The following is a 21495-nucleotide window of genomic DNA, read 5'->3' as shown; positions in this document are numbered from 1 at the left end:
CTCCACCTCCGACACATATATCCTCTTGGTCAATCTTTCCTCACTCATCCTCTCCATGTGCCCAAACCACTTCAAAAACACCCTCTTCTGCTCTCTCAACCACGCTCTTTTTATTTCCACACATCTCTCTTACCCTTACGTTACTCACTCGATCAAACCACCTCACACCACACATTGTCCTCAAACATCTCATTTCCAGCACATCCATCCTCCTGCGCACAACTCTATCCATAGCCCACGCCTCGCAACCATACAACATTGTTGGAACCACTATTCCTTCAAACATACCCATTTTTGCTTTCCGAGATAATGTTCTCGACTTCTACACATTCTTCAAGGCCCCCAGGATTTTCGCCCCCTCCCCCACCCTATGATCCACTTCCGCTTCCATGGTTCCATCCGCTGCCAGATCCACTCCCAGATATCTAAAACACTTCACTTCCTCCAGTTTTTCTCCATTCAAACTCACCTCCCAATTGACTTGACCCTCAACCCTACTGTACCTAATAACCTTGCTCTTATTCACATTTACTCTTAACTTTCTTCTTTCACACACTTTACCAAACTCAGTCACCAGCTTCTGCAGTTTCTCACATGAATCAGCCACCAGCGCTGTATCATCAGCGAACAACAACTGACTCACTTCCCAAGCTCTCTCATCCCCAACAGACTTCATACTTGCCCCTCTTTCCAAAACTCTTGCATTCACCTCCCTAACAACCCCATCCATAAACAAATTAAACAACCATGGAGACATCACACACCCCTGCCGCAAACCTACATTCACTGAGAACCAATCACTTTCCTCTCTTCCTACACGTACACATGCCTTACATCCTCGATAAAAACTTTTCACTGCTTCTAACAACTTGCCTCCCACACCATATATTCTTAATACCTTCCACAGAGCATCTCTATCAACTCTATCATATGCCTTCTCCAGATCCATAAATGCTACATACAAATCCATTTGCTTTTCTAAGTATTTCTCACATACATTCTTCAAAGCAAACACCTGATCCACTTCTACATATCCCTGAGGTACGAAAAAGAATTCTAACTCGTATTCCTCATGTGTTGTAGAAGGCAACTAAAGGGGCAGGAGTGGGGGGCTGGAAACCCTTCCTTCTTGTATTTTAATTTCTAAAAGAGGAAACAGGAGTCTTTCTTCATCTGTTTCCTGGCACTACCTTGCTGAAGAATGTGTGGAAGGAGAGAACATTATCTCAGAGAGCAAAAATGGGTATGTTTGAAGGAATAGTAGTTCCAACAATGTTGCATGCTTGCTAGACATGGACCACTGATAGGATTGAATGGAGGACGGTGGATATATTGGAAATGAAATGCTTGAGGACAATATGTGGTGTGAGGTGATTTGATCGAGTAAGTAATGAAAGGGTAAGAGAGAGGTGTGGAAATAAAAAGTGTGTGGTTGAGAGAGCAGAATGAAATTGTTTGGACATATGGGGGGAATGAGTGAAGAATTGACAAAGGGGATATATGTGTCAATGTTGGAGGGAACAAGGGGATGCAGGAGACCAAATTGGAGGTGGAAGGATGGAGTGAAAAAGATTCTGAGCAGTTGGGGCCTGAACATACAGCGAGGGTGAAAGACATGCAAGGAGTGAATTGGAACAATGTGGTATACCAGGGTCGCCATGCTGTCAATGGATTGAACCAGGGCATATGAAGCGTCTAGGTTAAACCATGGAAAGTTTTGTGGGGCCTGGATGTGGAAAGGGAGCTGTGGTTTCAGTGCATTACACATGACAGCTAGAGACTGAGTGTGAACAAACGTGGCCTTTGTTGTTTTTCCTAGCGCTACCTCACATGCGAGCGGGGAGATGGGGGAGCCATTTCATGTGTGGTAGGGTGGCGACAGGAACGGATGAAGGCAGCAAGTATGAATATGTATATGTGTGTATATATGTATATGTCTGTATATGTATGTTTACACTGAAATGTATAGATATGTATATGTGTGTGTGTGGGCATTTATGTATATATATGTGTATGTGGGTGGGTTGGGCCATTCTTTTGTCTGTTTCCTTGCGCTACCTTGCTAATGCGGGAGAAGCAGGGGTAAACCATGGTAAGGTCTGTGGGTCCTGGATGTGGATAGGGAGCTGTGGTTTTGGTGCATTACACATGACAGCTAGAGACTTAGTGTGAACGGATGGGGCCTTTTTTTTTTTTTTTTTTCCCTTGTGTTACCTCGCATGCACGTGGGGGGAGGGGGGGGGGGTGATATGCTGTTTTCTGTATGGTGGGGAAGTGACAGGAATGGATGTAGGCATGCATGTATGAATATGTACACGTGTATATATATGTATATGTCTGTGTATGTATATGCGCGTGTATAGGCGTTTATGCATATATATGTGTATGTAGGTGGGTTGGGCCTTTCTTTCGTCTGTTTTCTTGCGCTACCTTGCTAACGCAGGAGACAGCGACTAAGTATAATAAATAAATATAAATGTGTATACGAGTGGATGGGCTATTCTTCATATGTTTCCTGGTGCTACCTCACTGACACGGTTAACAGAATTAAGTAAAATGAATGAATAAATATTTTCTGAAACTGATTCATGTGGCAGTCTGGTGGCATAAGAAGCCACTATTGTAAAGACTTCTTTAAGAACTTGAACAATTTTCAAAGCATAGGTACTTATGTCAGGGGAACTGTTCTTAAAAAGGCAATGGAGACCCTATTAAGCTGAACCTCAAACTACCAAACAGAAGTTTCTCCCCTTACTGACCAGCAGCCTAAAATACATCAATTACAATCCGATTTAACTCGAATGCTGGCCTACTTCTAAAATGTCCACTGGGTGGACTTTTGCCTACATACATAAAGATTTCACTCAGCTTCTCCCAAAATAAAATAAGCAATTCGCCCAAAGTATGTATACTTGTACAAAATTTTACTTGAAAGAGCGAAAGGTTCAACATAGTACCCCTGCTACATTCTTTGCTATTATGTTAATAAATATTCAGTCTTAACAAATAACCTGGTCATTTGGTTAGGGGTCTCATTTAGATGTTCTCTGAGAAAGATTTATGAATACAGATGATAGAATATTAATTGGGATACCTTATTCATTTATGATTATCTCAGGATTAATTTCTGTGAAAGAGTTCTGGCATTCTCAGGACTCTTCTAAAGGCTCCTGCAGTCCAAGACTATGCTACTCCCAGTAGTAGGGAAATGTAGACTCCTTTAGAGTGAGAAGTTCCCCACCAAAGTGACTTTTCACTCGGTATAACCTTGAGCAGGCACAATTTGGTAACACTTACACATACACAAAGATGGAGTGAAAAAGGTTTTGAGTGATTGGGGCCTGAACATATAGAGGGGTGAAAGGTGTGTACAGGATAGAGTGCACTGGAATGATGTGGTATACTGGAGTTGATGTGCTGTCAATGGACTGAACCAAGGCATGTGAAGCATCTGAGGTAAACTATGGAAATGTCTGTGGGACCTGGTTGTGGATAGGGAGCTGTGGTACCTGTACATTACACATGGCAGCCAGAGAATGAATGTGGCCTTTCTTTGTCTGTTCCTGTTGCTACCTCGCATGTTACTAGACTTCACTAGCTCAACATTACAATGCGAGTGAAAAGTATCACTGAAGAATTCTGTATCTAAAGGGGTTCACGTTTCCCTGCAACTAGTAGTAGTGGAGTCTTCGGCTTCAGGAGCCCCTAGAAAGAGGTCCTGGATTACACCAGGATTCTTAAAAACTGGCTTTGGGTAACTATAAATAAATAAAATGCATATTGTATAATATAGTATTATATCTATAATTACCCTAAGGCCGGTATGTAAATAACGGGCTGGAAGGTTTGGTAAGTTTAAACTATTTTAGCCCACCTAATAAAACTGTCATAGAAGTAAGCCTGCTACATCATATATTGGTTCTGCCATCAATTTATTCTATCTATTTAGGTGGTAGCTCAACTACCATATGTCAAAACAAGTAATTTCCTCATTTCATATTGTATTTTGAGGCATCAACTGGCAATGTGAATATGGGACTTGGCAACTACGTGTCTCCATGTTGCCTAATGCATATTCTTGGGAAGATGGGAAGATCTCAAATTAACGATAAATCCAAATAAAAAATCTTCAACACCGACAGGAATGAAGACATCAGGCAGTATCTAAATATATGAACATACACGTAAATAAGGCAGTATATGTAAATCATACCATGACAAGTATTGCAATACGATTCAAACATCAGGTAAAAAAAAAGAGAAAACAATTAACTTTGTTAACTAGTGTACTCCCTATCCAACAGTAGCAGTACAAGGTAACAACAATCATAGACCAAATTTCAGTCTTCTGAGTTGTGAGGCTTCCCTTATGAAGAATTCTTGAGTAATTCACTGATAAGGAATATGCCAGTCAAACATTTTTTTTTCTTACTAATATACAGTAACTTAGCAACAAACATTATTTGCTTGCCCACTGACAAACCATAGAAATCTATGCTTCTTTAGGCTTGATGAATTTTTGTACCTTTAGCCAAACCTTCACTATATAGATAGGCTACAATATGCTAAAACCAAAGCTATACTTGTTGCTATGACAGAAAACAGCATATTCATATGAAGTCCATGTTAGAAGTGTTCATACAGATCATCAAAAGTGATATCAAAGTTCATGTAAATCATCCTGACACCTTCCTAGAGGATATAACACAGACAAAGGTAGCACCTCGTGAATATCACGTACCACTGCTTGAGGAGATCTTAGCAGACATTAACTAAACAGTATATCACACCGGTAATATGAAACTTTATCAAGACTTAACTTTAAGCTTAATTGATTTTTGTTTAAATGAATCTGCACTACTTGAGTTTTAAGACAAAAAATACATACAAGGGGATAGTTATCTATTTGCACATAATGGAGAGACATTCATTCAAGAGGCCCTGTCTCATGTACTTTGTATTGAATCTATTCCAACAAGGAGACTTTAAAAACTTTGAGAGTTCCATGCTTATATATTTCCAACTAACCACCATCTTGCACTAAACCAGTATTTCTTTACATCTTTCTTGACTAGCCTCCTACGTAGGATCATGGCCTTTGGTGATTACAATACTGCACCTCAATAAGAACTGTTTACTGTCAGTATCATCCAGTTGATTTAAGAATTTAAAAATCGGTTAACAGGTCATCCTTCTCCCTTCTTTTCTCAATGGTGGAGAGCCATGTAGCCCTCAACCTTTCACTGCAGCTCAGCTCTTTTAATATGCTCATCTCTGGAACCCTCTCAATCATATCTTTGTGCTTCTTTGAGTGCAATGACCAGACCTTAGAGGCATAGTTCAGCTTCAATTCTTATACAGTTCTTGCTTTGAATACCTTACCAAACATCCAAACATTTCCTTTTCCACATAATTTACTACAATTCTATTATTGGCTAAGGATATATGAAAATTAGGTATGAATCTCTGGAAACACTGTGCCAGCAATGGAGTTCACCAGGTATGGTGAATCTTTTGCCATGGCCACCCTCTTGAAGGAGTTCCCAGAGGAAATGGGCATCAGAAATATGGAGAAAAATATATAGAATAGGATGTTTGGCTTTGGTTTCAGTACATCATACATGCAAACTAGAGTAGATGAGTTCAAATGCGGCCATTATTTGTTTGTTTTTGAAGTTACCTTGTTAAAGTGGGAGAAACAATTAGGCATAAAATAAATCTGCATAAAATTTACACACAAAGCTCCACGCCATCCTTAACCACCATTGACTAATGAGTATTCCTTCTCCTAATGTACAAAAGACTAAATAGAATAAAATTTTACATTTCAAAGGAGTGGCAAATTACACTATATTAAGTTTTCAAAAGACAATTACTTTTAGCATCCTCAACATCACACTGTGCTATCCTAATATTGTCAAAATGTTGCTAATGTTGTCCAGGAAATCTTAGAAAATGTAGTTATATCCACTTAATTTGCATAGAGAAATGATAGGATGTGCATCTATAAAAACTGTGTATGCCCAAATATCAAATACACCTTTATACAGTATATGTATTTTCATTGCTTCTATCTCCTACCGTACATTCTAAACAAAACTGAAGACAAGTACCAGTATAATGGAAAGAACACATCTTCCACATGAAAAGAAAAATAATAAAAAAATATATACATGCAGAGCAACAAAAGGCACAAGGTGGCCATCATCAAATATATCATTACCTGCATGATTTCAAACAACATGAAATTGCAGTTTCCACGATTTACAAGCTAAGTTAAATCCTCAATGTCATTTCATACTATACGTTAGGGACTTACTAAGACAAAGATAGGTTTGTCCTTGGTCTTAAAGCAGTCATAGTAGTTTAACGTGATTATGGAAGATCAACATTTATATTCACTGCACTGAAATTTCCTATCATACTAATTTATACTGAATACTAGATAATCAAATTGGTGCGCATCTCCAATTTTGTGACATACTGTAATTAAGAATGCCATACAAAATGAATATAAGATTATTCCAGTAACATTTTGTATGCAGCAAAATTATATAAAAAATTCGGACAGAAGTCTCTTAAGAGAAAAACTGTGTATCATACTAGAATAAACAAAACATATACAGGCATCTTGTAAAAGAAAATTTGCAAATCTGACGGGTATATCTTCACTTGTATTCTTTACCATCACTAAAAGATAATTCTTCCAAATTGGGAGTTATTTCTTACAACAAATTAACATCCATTGACAACTAACATATATACCAGTGCAAAACAGTTGAATATAATGTCATACACCAAGATTTGTATGTGAATTGTACATATTTTCTTTACTTAAATCAACAAATCACTTATTCAAGGGATACACAGAATATATATGTGACTACCAGCACAGTACTCTTCATTCTGCATAATTTTACTAGCATTATGCAGAAAGTAAATTTACTGATAAGTTGTGTAATCACTTTCTATCTATGGTATATATGTGAATTTTCCAAAAATCACTGAGAGTTCAGGTGAAGAATAATCTCAAAAAAAGATATCTGACTTGCATAAATATACAAAAGTTAGTGTATTTTACATAAGTCTGGTGCCAAAGTAGCTAGTTTTACCTTTTAAGCATACACAACTTACCTATTCTAAAGCTTTTTCTACTTCAGCAAGAATCCCTACTCTCTCATTTAATGATGCCAAAGAGCTAAAGTTCACCTACACAAAAATATTAAAATAAAATAATTGTGACCAATTCAAGAAAAACCTAGGAATATGATGAATATTAAAGGATTATACTGACTAATGTTTTTAAGAACTTTCAAAGCTATTACAGCATTCACTTTCAACTAATCTTTGCCATGCTAGCTGGCCTGTAATCTGCTTCACTGACCTTATTAGAAAATATATTAGGTTTACCTTACATAAACCTAAGTCTGTCAATTTCAATTTTACATCCTTGCGTCTGCTACCAACTGACATTACTGAACACATTTTTCTATCCCTAAAATTTTTAGTCCATCAAACAGTATGCGTGATCCAAGAATCAGAGGTACACAATCTCAATGTATGATAATATCCTTAACCTGTTCACTATCAATAATACTTGTCACTCAACACTAATATATTCGTATCAAGTGTTCTTCAACTGTTTTTCGTGGGAAAAAATATTCATATTCAGGTAAAAAACATGCATTTGGGTGAGTGAAATCAATGCTGCTATCCTGGAGTATCCCGTTCTCATTAATAACATTCCACCATCATGATGTGAGGGATGAAGTCACATATTGTTACCAATGCATACATGATTTTGTTCATAGACAACTATATATGAAATTTGGGATGTTATAGGCACTGATGCAACATCTAAATGGGAAGATGACCTATCTGGCTGTCAAAAAAGACAAAAGTGACTGATGGAATATAAAACCCATATTTTAAGATCCTAAGATAAAGAAAAATGCAGACTAGTTATTGCTGACCTAGATATATACCAACTCTTGAAAAGTGTCAGCCATAAAAGGGCATGGAATGTGATCAACATATATCGTGTAGTAGTGTGGGTACGGATGAGAATGCCTTGATTTGGAGCAATCACCCATAGGAGCTTTAATATCTTAAATATCAGTGTATTATCTAACAAAATGTTACCTAAGGATGACAAGTAGCCACTAATATAAGACACAAGGGATAATACGACCGATCAACCTAAAAAGTGAGGACACTTAATATCCACCTTTAACATAATGAGCAGTGCCTCCAATAAGATTTTAAGGAAAATTTGTTTCGATAAAAAGGGCCAAAAACTAAGGTTAACTTTAGTGAATTATTTTTCTGGCCGAAAGCTTTCTTTCAAAACAGGAAAAATCACATTATAACTGGAATCATTACATTAAATACTGACCTATCTTTAAGCAACCGGTAACAAAAAATTAGGAACTACATCAATATGTAATTATTTCCAGTGTTATCATTATGCCACTAATAACCAAAAATATAACATTTTGATTGCAGATTATATGTACAACTGCAATGTTCAATGAACCATTCTAACTGCAATAACAATGTTCATATATCCTTGTAAATTGGTCAATATATATATATTTTTTTAAACCTGAGTACTTATCTGATTATTCAGTCAATATGCTGTCTTCCACTGTCTAGTACAATGGCTTATTCATAATTTCTTTAAAGCTTTGCTATTACCTACCTATATCTCTGACATGTCTCCTATGGGAATCCCCTCGAGGGGGTGGCCAAAGCAAAAGTCTCCATAACTGTTGATCTCCAATGTTGCTTCTTGGCCTTTAGTGCCTCACCATTAACAGGCCACTGGCAGAGGGCAACTCTACCACTGTGTTTTCAAAGGTTCCTACCTAATGTTTCTTATATCTTACCTTACTATCAACTAAAAGAAAAATCATGTGCTAATTACCTTGAAAGTAAAAGGAAATGTTCATTTTCACAACATCCCTTTCTAAAAAGGGATATTGTATGTCAATTTCTAAAAAGGGAAAAAGAGGGAGTCAAGCAGGGGGGGGTGCTCATCCTCCTCGAAGGCTCAGATTGGAGTGTCTGAATGTGTGTGGATGTAACCAAGATGAAAGAAAGGAGAAACAGGCAGTATGTTTGAGGAAAGAAACCTGGATATTCTAGCTTAGAGTGAAACGAAGCTCAAGGGTAAAGGGGAAGAGTGTTTTGGAAGAGTCTTGGGAGTAAAATCAAGGGTTAGTGAGAGGACAAGAACTAAGTTAGGAGTAGCACTACTCTGAAGCAGGAGTTGTGGGAGTATGTGACAGAGTGTAAGGGAGTAAATTCTACACTGATGTGGGTAAAACTGAAAAGGATGGAGAGTGATGGATGACTGTTGGTGCTTATGCACCTGGTCATGAGAAGAAAGATCATGAGGCAGGTGTTTTGGGAGCAGCTGAGTGAGTGTGCCAGCAGCTTTGATGCACGAGACCGGGTTTTAGTGATGGGTGATTTAAATGTGAAGGTAAGTAAAGTGGCAGTTGAGAGTATAATTGGTGTATATGAGGTTTCCAGTGTTGTGAATGGAAATGGTGAACAGCTTGTGGATTTGTGTGCTGAAAAAAGAGTGGTGATTGGGAATACCTGGTTTAAAAAGAGAGATATACATAAGTATATGTATGTTAGTAGGTAAGAAGGTCAAAGGGCATTATTGGATTATGTTTAACTTGATAGGTGTGTAAAAGAGAGACTTTTGGATGTTAATATGCTGAGAGGTGCAGCTAGAGGGATGTCTGATCACTATTTTGTGGAGGTAACAGTGAAGACTTGTAGAGGCTTTTCAATAAAGAAGAATGTTGGGGAGAAGAGAGTGGCGAGAGTAAGTGAGCTTGGAAAGGAGACTTGTGGGAGGAAATACCAGGAAAGATTGAGTGTAGAGTGGCAAAAGGTGAGAGCAAATGATGTGAGAGGAGTGGGTGAGGAATGGGATGTATTTAGGGAAGCAGTGATGGCATGTGCAAAAGATGCATGTGGCATGAAAAAGGTGGGAGGTGGGCAGATTAGAAAGGGTAGTGAGTGGTGGGATGACGATGTAAAGTTGTTAGTGAAAGAGAAAAGGGAGGCATTTAGATGATACTTGCAAGGAAGGAGTGCAAATGACTGGGAGACGTATAAAAGAAAGCAGCGGGAGGTAAAGAGAAAGATGCAAGGGTTGAAAAAGAGGGCAAATGAGAGTTGGGGTGAGAGAGTATCAATAAACTTTAGGGAAAATAAGATGTTTTGGAAGGAGGTAAATAATGTGCGTAAGACATGAGAACAAATGAGAATATTGGTGGAGGCAAGTGGGGAAGTAATAACAGGTAGTGATGAAGTGAGAAGGAGATGGAGTGAGTATTTTGAAGGTTTGCTGAATGTGTTTAATGATAGAGTGGCAGATATAGGGTGTTTTAATCAGGGTGGTGTGTGAAGTGAGAGGGTCAGGGAGAATGGTTTGGTTAAGAGAGCAAGGAACAGAGTGAACTGGAATGATGTGGTATACCAAGGTCAACGGGCTGTCAATGGACTGAACCAGGGCATGTGAAGCATCTGGGGTAAACCATGGAAAGGTCTGTGGGGCCTGGATGTGGATAGGGAGCTGTAGTTTCGGTGCATTACACATGACAGCTGGAGACTGAGGGTGAATGAATGTGGCCTTTTTTGCAATCTCAACATATCTCATACTGTACCTTCCACCTCTTAAAACAGCAACAAAATGCTTTTCTTAAGATAAACTTTCAACTTCCTCTTCTAACACACACTCCCATACTCTCCTCCTTACTCTGTAGTGCTTTGTTTCACTTGCTCACAATCACATCAACATGCAACAACATTCCTACCAATGGAGAAAGAAGCAAAATCACATAACAAGCATTAGAACAAATCCATTCACTCATTCTTCATTCTAACAAGTGCTCTGCAATCACTTTGGAACCTTAAAACTGTTTTCAATTATACAACCTCAAGACTCCTTTAATGAAGCTCCTGTAGCTTTAGGGGTGCACTACAATCAGCAGCAGAGAAATTATGAACTCCTTTGAAGTAAAAAGTTCTTTGACAAGATCTTACTCCAAAAACAACTGATCATCACAACTCTGCTGAAGGTGATTTTTCACTCAAGATGTAACCACATGTAGGTGGAGTACAGAAACATTGGTTTATAGTGAAATCAATATGCATCATCCACAGCTATGAAAGAAACAGCATACTCACATATCTTAATGAACACAACCATTCACTCATTCTTCATCCTAACACATGCACTGCAATCACTGGAACACTTCAATGCTTCTGGCAACAACCAGTTCACAAAAAATGAGCTTCAAAATCCTCTCCCTTCTTGTATCTGTATCTATCTCTCCCAACTTTAGTACATGTTTTTTTTTCCCAAATTGGAGATATCATGCAAAAACTGATGTTTTAACAATATCTGAGCTCATATGTTATGATATACATCTGATCCACTTTGTCAACCATCACAGATCTACTCAATACACCTGTGCCCCTTCTCAAATCCACCTTGATCTTCCCTTCTCTATGAATTCTTACAGTCATCATTACATATTTTGCCTTGTGCACTAAACAAGTATCTTTCTCTTTAATTTTTGGATTTCATATCTATCTTTACCTTTGTACAGAGGTACATTCACTTCATACAAATGATAAGGAAGGCCTGAGTTTGCATGTTCTTAAATTAGCTTACGAACAGGCAGTATCTGACCCAGCAAAATTCTGGAGGTTTGATAATACTGCCTCTGTCCCCAGACCTTCCTTGCCTGGGGGGGAAAAAGGGGAAGGAGGGGGAGGGGGTGTCTTCCAGAGCCACCATAATTCATATACTGGAAAAGTATGAACAGGAATTGATTCAATATATATAAATATTCCAGTTTTACCTTCATGTCTAAATACATTGCTTTAATAAATAGGTTCATCTTATTTCTGAAACATCAAGAGCGAATCCATGAATTAACAATTGTCAACATGTTACTGTAAAAAATTAATAAAAACTATTGAATAGATAAAATAAATTTCACATACAATGGCAGATACATTTACAAAAATTTCAAAAAATACAATACTTCACATAAAATACTTGCCAAATATTTTTCCAGACGATGTGATGACAAATCCAACCAAGTCACGAGTGTAGGGTTACATGGGGAACAAACAAGTTGATTTAATATCACACTCACAGCAATATTTACTAAAGATTACTCCCTTGTTTTCATACTTATTGATGCAAGCAGAACACATCACTGATACATCATCAGCAATTTCATACATCTGTCTAAAATTTCTCCAACGAAAAACAATGTGATGTAAGCTAAAAGTCATAAAGTTTACCTTTTAATGTCATGAAGATTCAAAATTCTTTTAGTAAGATCTTATATAATTACAAATGAAATAGATTTCAATACTGTAAGCTTTACAGATGTTAAGTTCAAAAGCTGATGAAGTATATAAGCTTCTCATTACACTACAGAAGCTACTGGTTTGCACATTTCTACAAAATCATATAAGGAGAAAGAGACAGATATATCTAATATATATATATATGTAAATGAAGCTCAGCAACCATGCATGCCATATTATATGTCTGATTTTTGTTTGGATTTTTGTGGATATTTTAACACTGGTGGGGATGTACAATAAGCTGTGACACTGTATCCACTCGATCCATCCCACATAAATTGGAATGGATCTACTGATACAATACTGTACTCTTCAAGCATATAAAAACATAAGCTCTTGTCTTATACACAGTCAAATTACAAAGTGCACTCACAACCCTAATAAAATATTATAACCAACATAAAACGACGTATGTAAGGTATTTACATTAGCAAAAGCCTCATCTAACTCAGTGAAGTTTCTTCATTATATATCTTTTTCTGCTGTCTTTAAGTTCAATACACATTTGATATAAGATGAATGGGAATAATTTTGATTACTGTATTACTTCACAAATAAAATAAATGATTTGAAGTTACTTATCGAAACTGTAAGTCTGTATCTTGTACTGTACCAGCCAGAAAACAAAACTGAGGTGGTTTGTCAAATTCTTATGCTCCAAAAATGTTTTTACCTCAGAAATTCTGAAGAAAATAAAAACTTCTAGCACATAAACAAAAGTGCAGACTTCAATTCTATTACTTATAGTCAACTCAGTGCAAACTAAACAAACATCTACAGCACAAAGAATGTATCAAACATTATATATATTATTTTTTTTTTATTATACTTTGTCGCTGTCTCCCGCGTTTGCGAGGTAGCGCATATATATATATATATATATATATATATATATATATATATATATATATATATATATATATATATATATATACACACACACACACGCAAACTATATATAGCTCCAATCGGCAGAGCCATGGTTCTAATCAAATTTTGCAGAATGTGGTGTTAAGTAATTCCCTACGCCTGTTACCCCATAGAGTAAAATCTTACAAAATAATGACTTAACTTGCAATAAAAACATGGAAAAGTGCTTCAAACTTTATCATTAAACACATCCTTCATTTCATCCATATTGTCACTACTTATCTACAGAGGTCACATACACATATTTCTCTCATATCTAATTGCCTCTCCTATCTTAGCGAGGTAGCATTAGGACCAAGTGTACAATGGCCTCATTTGCACACATCCACACTTTGGTTGTTATGTATAATGTACTGAAACCAGAATATACCATCAACTGCAAAGCTCTGTAGACTACTCTGTGGTTCACTTGTCTGTTTCATATGCCCTGGTTCAGCCCAATGACAGCAATACCCCCTACATATCACACCAATACTGCTCAATGGTCAGTCCCTCATATCACAAACATCCTTAATGCCATTCTTCTATCTCCTTAGTCTCTCCTCCACCCACCTAGTTCCGCCCATTTCCAACACATAAATCCACTTAGTCAGTTTTTCTCTGTTCACCTTCATATGTCCCAATAATATCATCTAACACTAACTGGTCAGTCACACTACACTTACTCCGACACTTCTCTCTTACACTACACCATCAAATATTTACCTACAGGCATTATTGAACTGTGTGGAAAGAGAGGTCAATGTCTGCAAGTGCAAAAAGGGTATCTGAGAGTATAATAGTCCCAAAAGTGTTGTACGGATGGAGGTGTAGGCCATTGATGACAAAATATGGAAGACTGAAAGTTGTGGAAATGAATGTTGGAGAACAATATGTTGTAATACAATGGTTCATCAAATAAGAAATGATACAGTAAAAGAGAGGAGTGGCGGTAAAAGAGTATGTATGATAGAGCTGAAGAAGGTAAGGTAAATTAAGAAGACTTCAACATACAGAGAGGATGTGAGGAAAAGATTACTAAGAGGGTATACATGTTGAAACTGAAGAGAACAAGGAAAAGGGGGAAACTATAGGGGAGGTGGAGGGGTGGAATGAAAGATGCTTCAAGTGTTCAGGGCCTAAATGTGCAAGAAGGTGTGAGACATGCAAAGGAGGGAGTGAAGTGGAGCAATGGGGTATACAGGGCGAGATGTGCTGTCAATGGGCTGAACGATGGCATATGAAGCAGTCACAAGAAACTATGGAAAAGTACGTTGGACAGTTTTGGATAGGGGGCTCTGGTTTTGGTGCATTATATGTGAAAACTAGAAAGTGGAAGCTAAAGCATGAGACCACATCATTATCATTAGCACTACCTGCTAATGGAGGACACAGAGAACAAGTTTGCTTTGAAGAATGTGTGAGAAATATTTAGAAAAACTGACGGATTTGTATGTGGCATTTATGGAATTGGAGAAAGCATATGATAGGGTTGATAGAGATGCTTTATGGAAGGTCTTAAGGGTATGTGGTGTGTGAGGTAAGCTGTTAGAAGCAGTGAAAAGTTTTCATCAAGGATGTAAGACATGTATGTAAGTAGGAAGAGGAGAGCGACTGGTTCCCAGTGAAGGTTGGTCTGTGGCAGGGGTGTGTGGCGTCTACATGGTTGTTAAATTTGTTTATGGATGGGGTGGTTAGGAGGTAAATGCAAGAGTTTTGGAGGGAGGGGGAGTATGCAGTCTGAGATGAGAGGGCCCGGGAAGTGAGTCAGTTGTTGTTTGCTGATGATACAGCACTGGTAGCTGATTCAAGCGTGTATGGGCATTTATATATATATATATATATATATATATATATATATATATATATATATATATATATATATATATATATGAGTGGATAAGCCATCCTTTGTCTGTTTCCTGGCACTACCTCACTGATGCGGGAAACAGCGATTAATGTAATAATAATAAAAATAATTTTCACTCATGGAAAAGCTATCTTCCCCTGTACTAATATTCACTTTACTTCATAGATGACACCAATAAACTTGTAAATATCTAAAATTATCAAAAAATCCTTTTACGATTAAATAGTTTACAAATAAGAATGAAAAAAAAAAAAAAAACTTTTGAAGAATTGAGCCATTTTTCTCTCTTGTATAGTCATCGTGTTTATATACTGATAACCCTCAATGCATTGGCCATCATGTGCAAGAGATATCTGATGGTAACACTATACACCTTACAGGGAAGTTCCCGATCAACTACTATACACCTTACAGGTAAGTTCCCTATCAACTAAGTCATCCATCAAGAGCTGAATGTCAAAAGTCAGCTACCTTGGAGTTCAGACAAACACATAACACAGGAACTGTGGTGTATAACAAATGAAAAAGGAAGATCTTTCATTCATGCTAACATAACTCCACAAGAAACAACAAACTCTCTTCAAAGTGACACAAACTCTCTTCATAGTGGGTTTCTTCATTGCCAGGCATCTTGACACGACTGAATCCCTGCTATGAGATAGAAAATAACGGAGATGGTAACTTACATTTCAGAAATTCTGTATTCTATCGAGCTTATTTTCATTCATAATTACCCCATGACCAATTTCTATAAAAGAGTCCTTGTGTTACCCACGTCCTTTCTAAAAGCTCCTGCAGCTCAAGGCTTCACTACATCCAGTAGCAGAGATATTACAGACTCCTTTGGAGCAAGACGCTCTTTGAAGGAACTCTACTCTCAATAATTCAGCCTTGAGAAAGGTGACTTTTCACTTGCTATTTCCTGTGTGGCAGGGTAGTGACAGGAATGGATGAAGGCAAGCAAGTATGAATATGTAAAGGTGTATATTTGTCTGTGTATGTATATGTGCGTGTATGGGCATCTATGTAATATATGTGTATGTGAGTGGATGGGCCATTCTTTGTGTTTCCTGGCACTATCTCGCTGATGCATGAAACAGCGATAAAGTATAACTAATAAATAAATATCTTTTTTAATTACTGTACTTAATCGCGGGAAATGGCAATTGTATAAAAGAAATATATACACATATATAAAATTTTTTCCTTTCATACATTTGCCATTTCTTGTGTTAGCGAGGTAATGCAAAGGAGAATGCGAAGAAATGGCCTATTTCACTCATATCCAATCTAAGAGTCTGGGATAAACCATGGTTCAGCCCATTAATAGCTTTTACCTTTCCTTCTTAAGCTCCTGTTATATGGGGCTCCTTCAGAACTCTGAAAGCCAGGAATACTAATCAAGAACAATGATGTAGGTGTATCCTCGTGTGGAGAACACAATAAGACTGAGTAGTAAGTGTTCAGTGTATATCAGTGCTGAAATTGCTTCTTGGGGATGAGGCGTTGTTGTTGTTAAGTAGTGTTTGTAGTATGTAGCACTAGAGAGATGGGTGGAATCTATAATGCATACAAGGTAGGGAAGCATGTAGATTCCTGAAAAGTGTGGTTTCAGATGGGGGTATATCTGGTGGAATCATGTTTAAGAGTGGGTTGACTCTGTTTAGTACTTGTTGGGCTGTTTGGTGAATGTATATTTTGTCAGTGTTCAATGTCATGTTTGCTGGAGAAGTGATCTGTAAGTACAGGTTGCAGAAATATGAAACAGGAGTGAGCTCTTTATCTTTCGCTTGTGGTTTGGTGGTTGGTTTTGAAGTGGTTTGAATGGGAAGGGTTCAGTGCTGATGCAAAGTATCAGGCATAATGAGGTCACTCTGTATTGGATGCATTAATGACTTATAAGTTGGAGTGATATGGTATAAGGTGGATGATGTACTATCAATGGGCTGGACTAGGGTATATTAGGTAGTCAGAGGAAAACACCAGACTGATCTGTGGGGCTTGGCTGTGAACAACAGGCTCTGGTTTCAGTGCATTATACATGATAATTAAAGACTCAATGTGAGCAAACGAAGAGCAAAGTAATGTCAGGAACATGAACAATGGCCTCATTTGGACATATCCACATTCTAGTGTCATGAATAATGCACCAAACCCAGTGCCCATAATCCACATCCATGCCCAAAAGACTATTACATGGTTTACTCTGTTTCATATGTCCTGCTTCAGCCCAGTGACAGTATATCACCCTTTCTATACCAAATCAATCTAATTCATTCTATCCTATTCAAGTTTCTCACCCACCTGATAGTTTAGATCCTGATACTTCAGCCTCTTTCACTTCATCTTTCCATCTTCTTGGTCTCTACCTTCCCATTCCTCCCTCCACTTTCAACATACTGACATTCTTAGATAATCTTTCCTAACTCATCCACTCTATGTGTCCAAACCATTTCAACACACCACAGTTCAGTCTCTCAATCATACCGAACTTGCTACCACATCTCTTTCCTACACTGTCATTCCTTATACAATCAAGTTGCCTCACACCACATTCTGCTCTCAGGCTCTTCTGTACATTCACCTGCTTCTGCTCCTTATATTCAGGGCCCAACACTCGCATATATATCCACACATACCCACACACACTTTATGCCCCTGAGTAATGGTGAAACATAAAACAATGGACATCTGTCCAGCACTTTATTAGTTCAGCCTAAATGGTGTGTGTTTTGTAGAATCTATAATTAGCAGTTAATAATTCCTCAAACACAAGCCAGTTTTCAGAAACTGAGATCTTACCATCAAATATCCTTGGTACACTCAACACAATGAGGGCAATCTAGTTATAACATTATGACATGCAGGAAGAAGAGGTGCAATTTGAAATACGATATTTTCAAACATTTCTACATCAGATATAAATTGTCAGTCTCATGAAGGTAAGTATTTCTGTTTTTTGCAAATAAAGAAAACCACTGGCTCTACAAGACTACACAGCAACATTTCAATCAATTATGTTAGCTCCTTTATCTTTAAAGATTAATCACTTACCATCATCATCATCGTCATCACGATAGAGGATAGGGCCATCCTCATCATCATCATCTACTCGCGACTCTTGCAATGAGTTGGGAAGAACAGTGTTGGGGGGAAGATAAGTGAAGGGAACACTGTTTTCCTTATTTTCCCCAGATGACTTGTCTCCGTCTCCCCTACTGTATGAAAACCGGATGGGCTTGGTACTGTGGTGGGATGAAACATTTGTATTAATACACATAAGCTTTCTGCAGAAAGGGGTTATGTCTTACTTCAATTGCTATTCATCAATACTACATGCAGACTGATCTTAACTTTATGGAGTCATACATCCTCCACTTGTATTTAAGTATAAAATGTCATCTCAGATAGAGGTAAAGACAAAAAAAAAGAACACTGCCATTATTCATCTTATAACAAACAGGTGTACTTTTAAGGTACCACACTATTGATAATATTTCTTATAACAAATTATATATTTGCCTTGTAAAATGTTATTCACTTTAATTGTTTAATGGATTCAAAGATTCAAATGTAATTACGAAAAAAATGAAAAGTAACTCTTCACAATGAGAATCCTCCCAGAGAGGATTTAGCTACTTTCATAAAGCTGAATGTCAAAATCTTTCCATATCAATATAATCCTGGGTCTTCATTATCAAAAACTGAGGCATTTTCAGTTTACCTACCATAATTAACTTACTGAAAGCCATAAGAATCAAAGCTTAAGTGACAATGAATTTAGATACTAATACCTTGGGGTAAGCACAAATGTCAATATTTTCCAAACCATAATAAAAAATATTTCATATGATCTGTATTTAAAAAACAATCTTTACTGGTGTTCTTTCAGCAAATTACATAAGATGCATTCCTCAATGCCATGTGAACAGCAAATACCATAAGAACATTTCACCAGTGGGTACCTTATCATGCATCAAAGTGCACAGTTTATAATGGTCACTGCCAATCAGAAAATATGCATTAATGACTCGTCATAACTTCAGAGGGCAGGAGGTAAATCCAAGATAGTACAATAAGACTGACTTTAACTAGTTCCTTACTATTTCACATAAAATATGAAAACAGTAATCAAATGTTTAAGAATATGCTTCAAGCTTTAGACAACCATAAAGAAATACATATCATATACCCCCAAAGTACTATGGCTTTTTATGTATCATGCTTACCCTTAGCTTAAGACATGCAACAGCCACAACATGCAAGATATTCAGGCCATTACCTATCAGAAAGCAACGAAAATTTCCCTTATAGTTTATCTGTACCCATCACATTAAACCACAGAAAGGAATTTTATTTTTCAATTAAGATCAAAGCAATATAACTTCTCATACAGGCTATCATCCAATAACATTTTCCTTCAGTTAAATGTTATTGTCTCAAATATGAAGGGTTAGCTCAGTCCCTGTACCTAAGACGACAAACTGGCCTGCTCTCAGCAATATGAAGTATATAACATCCTCCTAATCCCATGGTAAAACATGAATAAAGTATGTATATTAACACTAAACTACTGTTTCACAGAAAGTTTCAACATTTTACTGGATTAATTACTTATAAGATTCAACATTTCAAGATTCACCTAAGCAGAATAAAAGACAAGAACAAACAACTAAAATCTATGTATGCCAGTATTTTCTCAAGTAAAAAGAAATGACATAAAGGTAATCATACGTTGCAATGATATGCTTAGGTCTTCCAGTTAATAAAAAATTAATCATCAATGTTTCTTATACAAGAGGTCACCTTATCTCAACTCCTGTGATACAGAATTTCACATCTTAATAATCAACAGGATAAATTTTGCGAGTTGTCCCTCTTTGTGAGGTGAGCAAATGACAAGTGAGGAGTAAATGTTCAGTGTCTCTATAATGGAAGTTACATTTTTGGCAAGAGAGCTCTTGTGGTATATCAAATCAGTGCTTTGTAAGGCTCTCTCTCTTAAAAAAAAAAAAAAAAAAAAAAAAAAAAAAAAGGAACAGAGAAGGGAGCCAAGTGAGGATTTTTCCCTCTAAGCCTGAGTCATCTGTTCTGAAGGCTACCTTGCCAATGTGGGAAATGGCAAATATGTATGGAAAAAAGGAAGAAAGAATACTTCCCGACGAGTATTCCCTGCATGTTTCCTGGCACTATCTCATTGTTGCAATGAGTGGCAATGCTGTTTCCTGTGGGCAGGGTGGCACTGGAAATGGATAAAGGTGAGCAAGTGTGAGTATTTACATGTGTATATCTGGTTTACCCAAGATGTTTCACATGCCCTGGTTCAGTCCATGGACAGCACATCGAACCCGGTATACCACAGTGTTCCAATTCACTCTATTCCTTGCATGCCTCTCATCCTCCTGTACATTCAGGTCCTGATCGCTCAAAATCTTTTTCACTCCATTCTTCCACCTCCAATTTGGTCACCTGCTTCTCCTTGTTCCCTCCACATCTGACACAAGTATCCTCTATGTCAATCTTTCCTCACTCATTCTCTCCACATGCAGGTGCATTAAACGTGACAGCTAGAGAATGACTGTGGACGAATGTGGCCTTTTTTGTATGCTTTCCTGGCGCTACCTCACTGAAGCAGGGGATGGTGATGCAGTTTTCCTGTGGGGCTGGTTACCGACAGTAATTGATGAAGGTAAGCAAATATGAATATGTACGTGTATGAATGTAATGTCTGTGTATGTGTATGTATATGTTGATATGTATATGTATGTACATATGTGTATGTGGGTATTTATGTATATATATATGTGTATATGAGTGGATGGGTCATTCTTTGTCTCTTTCCTGGTGCTACCTCGCTGATGCAATTTTTTTTTTTTTTTTTTTTTTTTTTTTTTTATACTTTGTCGCTGTCTCCCGCGTTTGCGAGGTAGCGCAAGGAAACAGACGAAAGAAATGGCCCAACCCCCCCCCATACACATGTACATACACACGTCCACACACGCAAATATACATACCTACACAGCTTTCCATGGTTTACCCCAGACGCTTCACATGCCTTGATTCAATCCACTGACAGCACGTCAACCCCTGTATACCACATCGCTCCAATTCACTCTATTCCTTGCCCTCCTTTCACCCTCCTGCATGTTCAGGCCCCGATCACACAAAATCTTTTTCACTCCATCTTTCCACCTCCAATTTGGTCTCCCTCTTCTCCTCGTTCCCTCCACCTCCGACACATATATCCTCTTGGTCAATCTTTCCTCACTCATTCTCTCCATGTGCCCAAACCATTTCAAAACACC

The 21495-nt window shown here is 37.5% G+C and overlaps 1 protein-coding gene across 8 annotated transcripts in view; it reads right to left on the bottom strand.

Annotated features, from left to right (window-relative positions):
- The window catches only part of LOC139751244 (phosphatase and actin regulator 4), a 173876-nt gene that overhangs the window by 17267 nt on the left and 135114 nt on the right, over window positions 1-21495 (bottom strand). For 7 of the 8 annotated variants that reach the window (XM_071666485.1, XM_071666479.1, XM_071666480.1 and 4 more), the window contains one exon: window positions 18245-18435. In XM_071666485.1, the coding sequence (XP_071522586.1) occupies window positions 18245-18435 (191 nt within the window). The other variant, XM_071666486.1, reaches the window with a different exon arrangement.

The sequence above is a fragment of the Panulirus ornatus genome, chromosome 11 (assembly GCF_036320965.1).
Source record: "Panulirus ornatus isolate Po-2019 chromosome 11, ASM3632096v1, whole genome shotgun sequence".
NCBI classification, from domain to species: Eukaryota; Metazoa; Arthropoda; class Malacostraca; order Decapoda; family Palinuridae; genus Panulirus; species Panulirus ornatus.
This window is presented reverse-complemented; position numbering and strand designations above follow the sequence as displayed.